At 42.3% G+C, this 14,651-nt stretch overlaps 1 protein-coding gene across 5 annotated transcripts in view; it reads left to right on the top strand.

Moving 5' to 3' along the window:
• Positions 1-14,651, top strand: part of WDR64 (WD repeat domain 64) — a 57,413-nt gene that overhangs the window by 11,359 nt on the left and 31,403 nt on the right. For all 5 annotated transcript variants that reach the window (XM_069962076.1, XM_069962075.1, XM_069962074.1 and 2 more), the window contains 7 exons: positions 2,466-2,600; positions 4,601-4,680; positions 9,206-9,345; positions 10,287-10,413; positions 12,137-12,285; positions 13,478-13,601; positions 13,988-14,160. In XM_069962076.1, coding sequence (XP_069818177.1) covers positions 2,466-2,600; positions 4,601-4,680; positions 9,206-9,345; positions 10,287-10,413; positions 12,137-12,285; positions 13,478-13,601; positions 13,988-14,160 — 928 coding nt within the window. The remainder of the gene's footprint in view (positions 1-2,465; positions 2,601-4,600; positions 4,681-9,205; positions 9,346-10,286; positions 10,414-12,136; positions 12,286-13,477; positions 13,602-13,987; positions 14,161-14,651) is intronic.

Raw genomic sequence — 14,651 nt, 5'->3', positions numbered from 1 at the left:
TAGTCACCTGCAGTCCTATGTAACACAACAGATAACACAGTGATATCTCTGAGTACAGATAATGTAGTAGCTGTCACCTCGGGGCACCCCTACTAAATGATGTTCTACAAAATAAGAAAAGTGTCATACAGGGACTCACAGGTGACGTCTTCTTTGATCTGAGGCGTCACTTTCCCTTTTCCTCTCCATCCGGCCCAGACCTCCATGATGATTCCTTCCAGATATGTTTCATCCCCTTAGAACCTGCGAGACAAACAATTTAGGCTCCGCAGATTTCTAGCAACTTCCTTTCCTTTCTCCCCCCTGTAGGCTCCCATAGTAACTGCGCTGTGTGGGATGCCCCCTGTATGTAGGATCCCCTGCTGTGCCCCCTGTATGTAGGATTCCCAGCTGTGCCCCCATGAGCTAATAATGCCCCTAGAGGTGGCCCCCATGAACTAATAATGCCCCCAGAGGTACCCCCATGCACTAATAATGCCCCCAGAGATGCCCCCATGAGTTAATAATGCCCCCAGAGGTGCCCCCATATACTAATAATGCCCCCAGAGGTGCCCCCATATACTAATAATGCCCCCAGAGGTGCCCCCATGAACTAATAATGCCCCCAGAGGTGCCCCCCATATACTAATAATGCCCCCAGAGGTGCCCCCATGAACTAATAATGCCCCCAGAGGTGCCCCCCATACACTAATAATGCCCCCAGAGGTGCGCCCATATACTAATAATGCCCCCAGAGGTGCCCCCATATACTAATAATGCCCCCAGAGGTGCCCCCATATACTAATAATGCCCCCAGAGGTGCCCCCATATACTAATAATGCCCCCAGAGGTGCCCCCATACACTAATAATGCCCCCAGAGGTGCCCCCATACACTAATAATGCCCCCAGAGGTGCCCCCATATACTAATAATGCCCCCAGAGGTGCCCCCATATACTAATAATGCCCCCAGAGGTGCCCCCATACACCAATAATGCCCCCAGAGGTGCCCCCATACACCAATAATGCCCCCAGAGGTGCCCCCGTAGACCAATAATGCCCCCAGAGGTGCCCCCATATACTAATAATGCCCCCAGAGGTGCCCCCATACACTAATAATGCCCCCAGAGGTGCCCCCATACACTGATAATGCCCCCAGAGGTGCCCCCATACACTGATAATGCCCCCAGAGGTGCCCCCATACACTGATAACGCCCCCAGAGGTGCCCCCATGAGCTAATAATGCCCCCAGAGGTGCCCCCATATACTAATAATGTCCCCAGAGGTGCCCCCATACACTAATAATGCCCCCAGAGGTGCCCCCATACACTAATAATGCCCCCAGAGGTGCCCCCATACACTAATAACGCCCCCAGAGGTGCCCCTAAAAAAAACAAACATCCTACTCACCTAATCCGCGCTGTGCAGGCAGCAACTCTTCCTCCTCCTCTTCGGGCTCCATCTTGCGAGCCGCAGGGACGGGACTTCCGGCAGACGTGATGACGTCACATCATCACGCCTGCCGGAGGGGCACATGATCACGGCCCGGCCTCCCATAGGCTGCTGGTATGAAGTGCCGGCAGCCTATGGGAGAGAATACAGGAGGAGGACGCTGTCAGGTCCTTCTCCTGTATTCTGATCGCTTTAATGTTCCGCCCGCTGTGCGGTCGGAACATTAAAGCGATCAGTGCATCCCGAGAAGCTGCGTGGCCGCAGCTTTTCGGGATGCTCAAAAACAGTTGGCAAGGGGGGCCGTGCGGGCCCCCCTAGCGTAGCGGTCGGGGGGCGGCGGCCGGCGGGCCCGCCGGGCCCCCCCCCCGTGTCTCTTAGGGTCCGGGCCCCATACGGCAGTACCACTTGTACTGCCCTATCGGCGACCCTGTGCACACATATATGTTGGCATCCTATTTTGACAGGTTGTTGATGAATACTATGGGGGAGATTTATCAAAGGGTGTAAAATTTAGACTGGTGCAAACTACCCACAGCAACCAATCACAGCTCAGCTTTAGGCAGTGCTGAAAGGAAAGCTGAGCTGTGATTGGTTGCTGTGGGCAGTTTGCACCAGTCTAAATTTTACACCCTTTGATAAATCTCCCCCTATATGTTGAGTGTATTGCAGAGCTACCACAGATGCTACAGAAGGAATTGTGGATATAGGATGCTTAAGAACAGGCCCAGAAAATTGCTATTTTATTTTAACCTAAACGATCAAAAACAAGCCTCCTGCACTTATGTATTTTATGGCTGGTACTTAGTTGTGGCCATACAATTTAACTACACGTGAACTAAGGCTATGTTCACAAATAGCATTTATTTAGCTTTAATTAATTAATTTCCCACGAATTGTGCGATTTATGGTAACATAGCGCTATTTTGAGGTCATTTTGATGGAATTGCAGCATGTGTGGCTGAACGCTAAGAAACTATCAATACCCCTACTGGATTGGCTAATGATGTCCTTGCATTTGTATATTTGGGTTTTTAGGTTCAGAAGAAAACTCCACCATGACTGGGTTGTTAAAATAAAGTATTTTCCAGAGCTAAACCTCTTTGCTTCATCCTCCCCGGACAGCACTCACTCTTTGGTTCTAGAGAACGTGAACAGGATAAAAGATGTTGGGTATGCTCCTGATCATTTTGTTCAACTATTATAACCACATCAACTTAGAAATAATAAAAGAATATATATAAGTGCCCTGTGACATCACCATTTCTCACTCAGCAAGTATTCTATAGGGTTAGCATAGAGATCTGCAGTCTTCCACCATTGTTTTCAAACCAATGTCTGTGTTCTCTGCAACATGTGGCCTCGGTTAAATGAAGGCCAAACACTTTGGGCCACATGTATCATCCGGCGGACGGATGATTTTTGGCGGAAAGTGACGATTTGCGTATTATTTTATACGCAAATGGCCGATTTGCGAATAAAATAATCGCAAATCGGCACTTTCCGCCGAGTACGCCAGGGGGCGGAAAGGGGGCGGAAAGTAGGCGGGAAGTGGGCGGAACGGAGGGCGCGGACTCAGAGTCCGCGCGATTTATCATCCGTTCCGCCCAAATGTACGCCGAAAACCTACTCCAGTCCTCAGCTGGCGTAGGTTTTCGGCGGTGCGCACCGGCGCGCACAGGATTTATGTACAGGCAGTCCGCCTCTACATAAATCCCTGTCCTGCCGGAGCTGCGTGGGCATTTTTAAGTCCGGCGTAAAAAACGCCGGACTTAATAAATGCCTCCCTTTGTGATTTGGAGTGCACTGTGGGCTAGTGAAAGCTGGACACTATAATGTGCTGAGACTCCCTATATTCTGATAGTTATGCATAAAGTCATTTAGATAGATAGCATTTTTATATAAGTATTATTTGGAGTCATTGGAAAAAATATATTATAAAATAACTAAAGGTCAGGATTTAATTAAAAGTTTAAGATCAGCTTTTTGCCAAAACCACAGTGCTTGAATACAAAGTGAAAAGAGCTGGAAGCTCATGCATGGTATGTCAGACAAACAGCTAAACATAGGCAATGCTAGTTGTTGGTCCTTAACCATTTAGATATTCATGGCTTTTCTTGAGGGTAGGCCATCAATAGAAGTCCCGAAAAATACCTTAAGTGACAATGCTCTAAAATAACATTACATTTAAAGCGACTCTGTACCCACAATCTGACCCCCCCAAACCACTTGTACCTTCGGATTGCTGCTTTTAATCCAAAATCTGTCCTGTGGACTGTTCTGCAGGTGATGCAGTTATTGTCCTAAAAAATACTTTTAAACTTGAAGCCCCGTGCCAAACGGGAGTATCTGTGCCCTAACTTTGCACAACCCCTCCGTCCCTCCTCCCCACCCTCTTCATCATTAGGAATGCTTCAGGCAGATTGCCTCCTTACCCCACCTGTGGCCGCCCGGAACATGGGCTGGATCGTTAAGGACCTGTGCAATGTCCAGCATGGAGAAAATGGTTTAGTGGCATTTTTAATGCTGAAGAGGGTGGGGAGGAGGGACGGAGGGATGGTGTAAAGTAAGGGCACAGATACTCCGGTTTGGCACAGGCTATCTGTGCCCTTACTTTACACCACCCCTCCGTCCCTCCTCCCCACCCTCTTCAGCATTAAAAATGCCACTAAACCATTTTCTCCATGCTGGACATTGCACAGGTCCTTAACAATCCAGCCCATGTTCCGGGCGGCCACAGGTGGGGTAAGGAGGCAATCTACCTGGAGCATTCCTAATGATGAAGAGGGTGGGGAGGAGGGACGGAGGGGTTGTGCAAAGTTAGGGCACAGATACTCCCGTTTGGCACAGGGCTTCAAGTTTAAAAGTATTTTTTTAGGACAATAACTGCATCACCTGCCGAACGGACCCCAGGACAGATCTTGGATTAAAAGCAGCTATCCGAAGGTACAAGTGGTTTGGGGGGGGGGGGGGTCAGATTGTGGGTACAGAGTCGCTTTAAGGCTATGTTTACACATTGTACGAACAACGGCTGCTGCACTGAAAATTTCAATGCACAACGGCTGGAAATAATTGACAAGTCAATAGCCGTTGTTTGCGTTGATTTCATTGCAACACATTTTTCTATGACAAGAACTGCCATTGTAACCTACTGATTTATTTTTACTACACAGCTCCATTAGAGTATTCTCAGTTCCTAGGGGAGTTACCGCATTTGCCTACTGTGTGAAAGCAAATATGATCATAACTGGAGGTAGGATCATATCTTTAACCAGGCAATGTTTTTGCTAATACCACTTTTTTTTATACCTTTATAGAATTAGTACTTAGGAAAAATGAAAAGTTTCATCTGATTGGTTGTTGTTAGCCACTGTATTTAAAGGGAATCTAACAGCTGCAATTCACATTCCAAACTGGCGACTCTTTTAAATAGCTGTTATGTGAGGAAGACACATTGTACCTTTCATATATCTGTCTGTGAATGAAGAATGTAAAAAAACACTTTCATTGTACAGCGAGAAGATTCAATGAGTCTTTCCTAAGCTCATGAAGTGTAACACCTCCCCTCCCATTCCTGAACCTGCTTGAGACTGGCTTCCAAGTGTCAATCGAGCAGGCAGGGGGAGAGAGGAGACATTAAGTGACGTGGTAGGTAGGTAGGAGGAAGGATCCCATTTACCAGCGCTGGGATCGGTAAGCACTAAGCAGTTTTCTATCTTGCTGCATTTAGTTTTGGGAGATTACATTATTCCTGCACTTTATTGCTGATCATACTGTTGTATCTCTTTTGCAAACATTGCTGCTAGGATAACTTGTACATACAGTAGATACTGGGGGAGATTTATCAAACTGGTGTAAATTAGATTGCCCCTAGCAACCAATCAGATTCCACCTTTCATTTTCCAAGGAATCTTTGAGGATTGAAAAGTGGAATCTGATTGGTTGCTAGGGGCAACGGAGCCAATTCTACTTTACACCAGTTTGATAAATCTCCCCCATACTGTGATTTATCAAACATGGTATAAAGTGAAACTAGCTCAGTTGCCCCTAGCAACCAATCAGATTCCACCTTCCATTTTCCAAAGAGTCTGTGATGAATGAAAGGTGGAATCTGATTGGTTGTTAGGGACAACTGAGCCAGTTTCACTTTACACCATGTTTGATAAATCTCCCTATATATGTATACATTTATGTGCATATAATATATTATATTATAATGTCTATTCCCACCTCCAAGGGGTCGTTGTTGTTCCTTTTCCAAATATATTAAATTTATTTTTTTATCTTGTGTTATCAATAAAGAATATATATTTTGCAGTATTATTTGTTTGTTGTAGAATTTTCTTAATTTCATATTTCTTTACCATATGTGTCTATCATTTTTATGTTATAGAGACATGTCAAAAGTTTTTAATGGTCTGGGTCTGATTGTTTAGACTTGTACCGATTGGAAGAATGAGCCAGGAGACCATGCTAAGCACAATGCTTTCCTGGCCTTGTGTTATGTGATATCACTCGGGCTCCATAGACTTACATTGGCAATCATTTGGGGCCCGACTGACAACGTGACACAGAACTGGGAGAGGAGTTTGTTCTCCCATTGGCAACAAATCTGGACCAATCAAAACTTATGATATGTTTCTATGACATGTTAAAAGTTTTTACAAACTACAGTGACACTTTAGGGTTAAATATGGTCATTTGTATATCTGTATAAGTCCTATTTACAAGAAGTGATAAATGCATCTCATTGAATGTTATAAGCTGTCAAATATCTGGGACGTACACTACCGTTCAAAAGTTTGGGGTAACATTGAAATGTCCTTATTTTTGAAGGAAAAGCACTGTACTTTTCAATGAAGATAATTTTAAACTAGTCCTTACTTTAAACAAATACACTCTATACATGGCTAATGTGGTAAATGACTATTCTAGCTGCAAATGTCTGGTTTTTGGTGCAATATCTACATAGGTGTATAGAGTAAAATATACCAAAAACACTAATTGAGCATAACTTCCTTAATTCAAAAAAATATCCTTTATTGATAAAAATATGAAGTGAAGATGTCATACATAAAAAATGAGGGAAAAGGTGATGACAGTACAAAATCCAGGGGACAAAAACAACAAATATGGGTCAGAAGACTATTTATAGAAGTATATTACATGTAAACAAGGGGCACAAGGCAATCAATAATATAAACAACACGGTCCCAATAAGTCTATAGTTCTAAGTGCATTGGTGCATATACAGCTAACTGACTAGACACAAATGGGATCTGTAAACATAACACACATAGGATTGCCACCGGCCCGAAAAAACATTTACTGTATAGTCATAATAAAGCAGGTTATCCAGTCTTACCCATATTGCTGTTCCCCTGGCACACCCCGACGCGCGTTTCGCAGATGACCACTTTATCAAGGGGCCCTGCATATTGGAACTATTTTTGTATTAATAGGTGTATAGAGGCCCATTTCCAGCAACTATCACTTCAGTGTTCTAATGGTACAATGTGTTTGCTCATTGGCTCAGAAGGCTAATTGATGATTAGAAAACCCTTGTGCAATCATGTTCACACATCTGAAAACAGTCTAGCTCGTTACAGAAGCTACAAAACTGACCTTCCTTTGAGCAGATTGGGCCACATGTATCATCCTGCGAACGTATGATTTTCGGCGGAAAGTGGCGATTTGCGTATTTTTTTTATACGCAAATAGCCGATCTGCGAATAAAATATTCGCAAATCGGCACTTTCCGCCGAGTACGCCAGGGGGGCGGAAAGGGGGCGTGTAGTGGGCGGAACAGAGGGCGCGGACTCAGAGTCCGCGCGATTTACCATCCGTTTCGCCCAAATATACGCCGAAAACCTACTCCAGTCCTCAGCTGGCGTAGGTTTTCGGCGGTGCGCACCGGCGCGCACGGGATTTATGTAGAGGCAGTCCGCCTCTACATAAATCTCCGTAGCGCCGGAGCTGCGGGGGCATTTTTAAGTCCGGCGTAAAAAACGCCGGACTTAATAAATGCCCCCATTGTGTTTCTGGAGCATCACATTTGTGGGGTTAATTAAACGCTCAAAATGGCCAGAAAAAGAGAACTTTCATCTGAAACTCGACAGTCTATTCTTCTTCTTAGAAATTAAGGCTATTCCATGCGAGAGAAATTGCTAAGAAATTGAAGATTTCCTACAACGGTGTGTACTACTCCCTTCAGAGGATAGCACAAACAGGCTCTAACCAGAGTAGAAAAAGAAGTGGGAGGCCGCGTTGCACAACTAAGCAAGAAGATAAGCACATTAGAGTCTCTAGTTTGAGAAACAGACGCCTCACAGGTCCCCAACTGGCATCTTCATTAAATTGTACCCGCAAAACACCAGTGTCAACATCTATAGTGAAGAGGCAGCTGCCGGATTTTGGGCTTCAGGGAAGAGTGGCAAAGATAAAGCCATATCTGAGACTGGCCAATAAAAGAAAAAGATTAAGATGGGCAAAAGAACACAGACATTGGACAGAGGAAGACTGGAAAGAAGTGTTGTGGACGGATGAATCCAATTTTGAGGTGTTTGGATCACAAAGAAGAACGTTTGTGAGAAACAGGACTAATGAAAAGATGCTGGAAGAATGCCTGACGCCATCTGTTAAGCATGGTGGAGGTAATGTGATGGTCTGCGGTTGCTTTGGTGCTGGTAAGGTGGGAGATTTGTACAGGGTAAAAGGGATTCTGGATAAGGAAGGCTATCACTCAATTTTGCAACGCCATGCTATATCCAGTGGACAGCGCTTGATTGGAGCCAATTTCATCCTACAACAGGACAATGAACCTAAACACACCTCCAAATTGTGCAAGAACTATTTACAGCAGAAGCAGCAGCTGGTATTCTATCATAGGTAATGGAGTGGCCAGCGCAGTCACCAGATCTGAACCCCATTGAGCTGTTGTGGGAGCAGCTTGACCGTATGGTACGCCAGAAGGGCCCATCCAACCAATCCAACTTGTGGGAGCTGCTTCTAGAAGCATGGGGTGCAATTTCTTCAGCTTACCTCAACGGATTAACAGCTAGAATGCCAAAGGTGTGCAATGCTGTAATTGCTGCAAAAGGTGGATTCTTTGACGAAAGCAAAGTTTGATGTAAAAACAATGTTATTTCAAATACAAATCATTATTTCTAACCTTTTTCTAACCTATTTTCTATTCATTTCACAACGTATGGTAGTAAAGAAGTGTGACTTTTCAAGGAAAACACAAAATTGTTTGGGTGACCCCAAACTTTTGAACGGTAGTGTATATTTATAAGAATATATTAAAAGGTCTACATAAACTTCACGTAGAGTTTATGTTTTCTGACACTGTAGCAGACATAGGGTAAGGCCATGTTCACATCTGTGCTAAAAATTCCACATCAAAATCAACAGGGATTCGGCAGAACTGGTTTTGATGTGGTTTTCCAGCATGACTCCCAAAGTGTAACTGAGTGGAAGAAGTGGCATGTCATTTTTTTTCCCCACAATGTGACACTCTTATGAAAACCGTAATTTGTTCCTTGCTGAATATCCTGCTGAAATACATTTTTTTTAGGTGTTTTTATACAGGAATTGGTGAAATTTTTTTTACTTATTTAAATAAAAGTCTGCTTCAAAATACTGTTGATTTTTGTTTCCTCTTGTCCCCTGTTATCCTGTGAAGACTCTATGTTATGTTCCTCTTGCACTGATATGAAGTGAATTCAAAATGTATGCTTTGATTATTATTAAGAGTTCTTAAGATTTACTTTTTACAGGGCCTGATAAAGTTATACGCTTGTGGCACCCAAATTGTGTGGAAAATCCTATGGGAAAATTATTTGGCCATTTATATTCAATTGCAGACATTGCAGTCAATGAAAGAGACCAGCACATTATTAGCCTGTCAACCACAAGGGTAATTTGTTCTATCCATATACTACATTATTGGCATTTTAATCAGTATGTAATGCTACATGAAAGCAGTAGGACACAGACACTAGGCTAAATGGACATCATATGGACAGGGACCTCAATCTAGTGGGAAAAAGTGCTTTTGTAAGATAATCCCTCACATAGGCTATGTTCACACAACGTCAAAAATAAAGAAAAGGCGGAAGACTTTCATATTTAAAAAAATGTCAGTTTTAACTAATAGCAATGATAAGACAGACGTCCAATGCACACAATGGATTGAATAACGGACGTTTTTACCGTGGACTGCAAAATAATGAACATGATCATTATTTTTGGACGTCTTTTGCAAACAGCGGACGTTTTTAATTAGTTGTTCACACAAAGTCTTTCTTTTTCCACCGTTCTTTCTCCGTTTTGACTATTAAATTCAATGGACTTTTCAATTAAGACACACCCAAAGGCCAATTAGTAACCCAAAGTAGAAAAATGTACCAACAGCTGTCATTGCACTAAGGGCAGGCAAGACAGGTAAATGATGTCCGTTATTTAAGACTCAAAATAACGGACGTCATTTTGAACGGAGCTGAAAAAACGTAGTGTGAACATAGCCATATACTTTAGAACTTGTACAATGTTTTTTAATACTTTAAAGTTTTTTTGGGGGTAAATTCCATTTGCATGAGGAAAGGGAATAAAAGGGTTAAATGCTATGCTCACCTCCCTGCCTCTGTTCTATTCTGTTGTACTATAAGTTCTGCATATATCTGAGTACTGGAAGCTTTGGTTAGGACCGAGGAAAGGAGGTGACTATTATAGGTAAAGACTAGTTCTGTCATCAAGCAACATCAAGCAAATTGATATATATATATATATATATATATATATATATATATATATATATATATTGTAAAATAAACATCTCCGTATACTTTCATTCTACAGGGATTCAGAGTTTGGGATATACATACTCTTTCATTACTGCAAGTCTTCAATGATAGAGAACAAGGACCCTGTAACAGGCAAATCAACTCCATGATATTTGATAATAAGCATCTTAGACTTATCACAGGTAAGAAAAATTATTAGTTAAATGGATTTATAAAATAAGGCTCAATGTTAGACAATTGATAGGCAAAATAATGCATATCTATTCCTTTGACTATGTGACAAAAATGGTGGATGAAGGTGGTGCCGTGGATATCGCCTATCCGGACTTCAGTAAAGCCTTTGATACAGTTCCTTATAAAGAGCTGATAGAGAAGTTAGAGAAAATTTGACTTATGGTTCTTTTACACGGGACGATTGATCGTTCGTTTTTGCACGATAACGGTCAAATTCGAACGATAATCGTACGTGTAAACGCAGCGAACGATCAAACGACGAGCAAAAAATCGTTCATTTTGATCTTTCAACATGTTCTCAAATCATCGTTGATGGTTCGCAAAAAATTCGCAGATCGTTCCGTGTAAACATTCTTTCAGCGATTTCACCTATGTGTGAGATAGGCTTAAACGATCGCAAAACGATCGCATAGCGAATTTTCCGTACGATGTATCGTTCCGTCTAAACGCTGATCGTTATAAAAAAAACATTGTTCATTCAAAATCGTTAATCGTGCGATCGGGCGAATTATCGCACCGTGTAAAAGTAGATTTGTGCTTGGCTGAAGGATAGATATTGTAGAGTTGTTGTTAATGATGTATATTCCGAACAGAGACTGGTTACAAGTGGTGTGCCACAAGGGTCTGCTCTGGGTTCTGTTCTTTTTAATATGTTTGTAAGTGACATAGGAGAAGGTTTGGTAGGTAAAGTTTGTCTGTGACACAAATAGGGTGGATGTTCCTGAAGGTGCCAGTGATTGGAAAATTATTTAGCTTTAGTAAATAAGTGGTCAAAACAATGAAAATTGCAGGTATCCGATTATCGAAATGACAGTTCTGCATTAGCCAGGACATCAGAAATAAAGATCAGCATTGTCGCCAGGAATTAGGTAAAACAAATTCAATGCTAGGCTGTATAGCAAGACGTACAACCTGTACACCAAGGGCCACATGTATCATCCGGCGTACGAATGATTTTTGGCGGAAAGTGCCGATTTGCGTATTTTTTTATACGCAAATGGCCGATTTGCGAATATTTTATTCGCAAATCGGCACTTTCCGCCGAGTACGCCAGGGGGGCGGAAAGGGGGCCTGTAGTTGGCGGAACAGAGGGCGCGGACTCAGAGTCCGCGCGATTTACCATCCGTTCCGCCCAAATATACGCCAAAAACCTACTCCAGTCCTCAGCAGGCGCAGGTTTTCGGCGGTGCGCACCGGCGCGCACGGGATTTATGTAGAGGCAATCCGCCTCTACATAAATCTCCGTAGCGCCGGAGCTGCGGGGGCATTTTTAAGTCCGGCGTAAAAAACGCCGGACTTAATAAATGCCCCCCCAAGTGTTTCAAGCTTGTGGCCCTTTAGCTGTTGCAAAACTACAATTTCCATCATTCCTGGACAGCCAAAGGCTTTTTGGCAGAGGTGAAATTGGAATCAACATACCAGATGACCCATACATGCCACATCAACTATAATAGGTATGTACTAGGCGTACACAGGAATCTCTACATTATTCTTAATAATAGTCTATTCTAGACTATATAAGCAGAAAAATAAATAAATCTGTAAAGTTCTTACTTCAGATAATTTTATGTGCAATTACTGTAAACAAAACTCATTCATCATATCAGTAATGCTGTAATAAAATATGCCATATAAAATATTGTCATCTGAATGCTTGTTTTTCTTTATCAGGCTCATGTACATTAGATGTTTGGCCTCTAACACAAATGATCCAAGATACAAAGCAAGTCCCTCATTCACATGATAGATCAATAAATGGCCTTATATATAACCCAGTTTTTCATCAGGTTCTTAGCATCTGTTCAGGATCAGTTTTAAAGGTAAATCTTAATGATAGGTTTTAATATGAAATTTATTCAAGGTGAAGTCCCATGACAGGAAAATAATCAATAAAGTATACTTGCCTATACTTGTGCAGCATAGTGCCACTCCTGGGTCCAGTTGACAGCTGCTGGCCTTCTTTAGCTCTTCCAGCTGCAATGTCACATACCCGGCTGTGCGACTGCCCGTTCAGCTAATCAGTGACTGGGGCAGGACACTGCCACAGTCACTGACTGTCTAAGTGGGCAATCGCTCAGCCAAGCCAGCCAAAATTAACAGCTGGTGGTCGGGAGAGGCGCTACAGAGGCACAAGGACTGGTAAGTATATATTTTTTATTAAGTTCCCGCACCCCTCTGCCTGCCTTACTTTTTATTATTTTCATGGTACTTCCCTTTTAACATATTTAATATGACATGTACTGTATGCTGCTATAACTCAAAATTTCTTTCTTTTACAATTATTCACTCATTATTGATCTTCCAATGTTACCGGACAAGAATGGACTATTGTAGATTAGATACATTTGTAGCATTAAAGTAGTAACAGACACATAAAAATGTAGGCAAACACACACAAGCCTATGTACTATATCATGGACACAGCATGTGGGCATGCTGTGGGGCCCATGGAGGAGGGAGCCCTTTAAAGTCCTCCCTACTCATTGGAATGGTGGAACCAAAGGCCTTGCTATTTACAGGCTCTACAGGTCTCACCAATCTGGAGCTTTCATAATCTAAATGAACAGTGGATGTGATATAAATCATGTTTTCAATTTACACTCGTATCCAGGTCCAGTCTCCTGAAGGCCGTTTTTATTCTTGTGCTGGTTGAAAAAAGAGACTAAACACAGGAAGACCCAGTCATCGCAGCGCTCACAGAGGAGGCAATGATTTTATTGATAGACCCATTGAGCCAGGACTCTCTGTACTGGCCAGGATTCCTGCATTTAGTCTTTCTTTTTCAACAAGCACAAGACTAGAGAGCTGCCTTTAGGAGACTGGACCTGGATACAAGTAAGTACAGCTTTGTTTTACAGCATGATAACTAAAATAATAATGACTGTAAAATGCAAACTTGCTTTATTTCACATTTACTGTAGATTTAGATTTGAAAGTTATTATGGCAGTGCCCATTTAATAGAAAAGCAATGATTTTACAACTAACGTTAATTTTACTTCAATGTCTTGTAGGTTTGGGAAATGGAGACAGGGCAGCAAATATATGAAATTAAAGATGCTCATGGTCCAACTATCGAAGTGACTGCTGTTGCTCTTCATATCAACGGATTCCAGTTTGCCACTGGAGCTTATAATGGTTTGTTGTTACTTTTTATGAAAACAAGAAAAGCCTGAAGAAAAATAAAAAACTATACTGTAACTCCTATCATTAAAATTTTTATAGAAAAAAAGGAGGTTCACTTTGTATCTACCCAAATATATAAATACAATTAGTATTATCATGTCCATACAATATACATTTTGCTATTCGGGGAAGTAGTTTGGGAAAGTAGAATTGTAACCTAACCACAATGAAAGCTTAAGGTGTGTTTTATGTAAGGTGTACATTTTTAGCCACTATAGTTGAGAGCACATTGCATTGCAGGTACATTATTGATTTCTATTATATATGTACCTATGCTGCTTTATACAAGCAAGGAGGCAAATCAAATAAACAATTGTTCTTTTTTTATTCTTATCTAGGTTCAATGAAAATATGGGATTTTGGAAATGGCTATGAAATAAAGACTCTGTCTCCCAAGAAAGGATGTAAAGATGAAGACCAGGGCTTCTGTCAGCTAAGTCTCCTGAGAGGCATTGACAATCAGCATATTATTATTGCCCTGGACATGAGCGGAAAGATAAAAACAATTCAGGTTTCTTATATTATCTATATCATAAAAATGAAAGTCTGTCTGTCTGTCCTCTATAGACTTCCAAACACCTAAACCGTTTGACCTCAATACATTGGGTGCCCGGAAAGGTTAGAGCGAAGGTCCCGTCCTGTCCCAGATGTACAGGAGGGGAGGGGGATTGGGAAGAGCAGCGCCTCATAGAAATGAACGGAAAAATCTCCACACTGCACACACAGGGGATATAATTAGTGCTGCTGGTCTCCAACAGAAACAGCAGTTGGAAGCCAATAGGATTACTACTTACATTTTCACAGGGAGCTGGAATCTGATTGGTTGCTAGGGCCAGCTGCCTCACAACAGATCCACAGAAATAAATACAGTAAGGGTGCCTTCACACCTACCGGATCGGCAGCGGATTTCACGCTGCGAATTCGCTGCGAAATCCGCTACGGATCTGGTGTCATTCAACCCTATAACACTACATACTTGCAGTGGGATTGACATCCCGCTGC

This window comes from Dendropsophus ebraccatus, chromosome 3 (genome assembly GCF_027789765.1).
Source record: "Dendropsophus ebraccatus isolate aDenEbr1 chromosome 3, aDenEbr1.pat, whole genome shotgun sequence".
In the NCBI taxonomy this organism is placed as follows: domain Eukaryota; kingdom Metazoa; phylum Chordata; class Amphibia; order Anura; family Hylidae; genus Dendropsophus; species Dendropsophus ebraccatus.
This window is presented reverse-complemented; position numbering and strand designations above follow the sequence as displayed.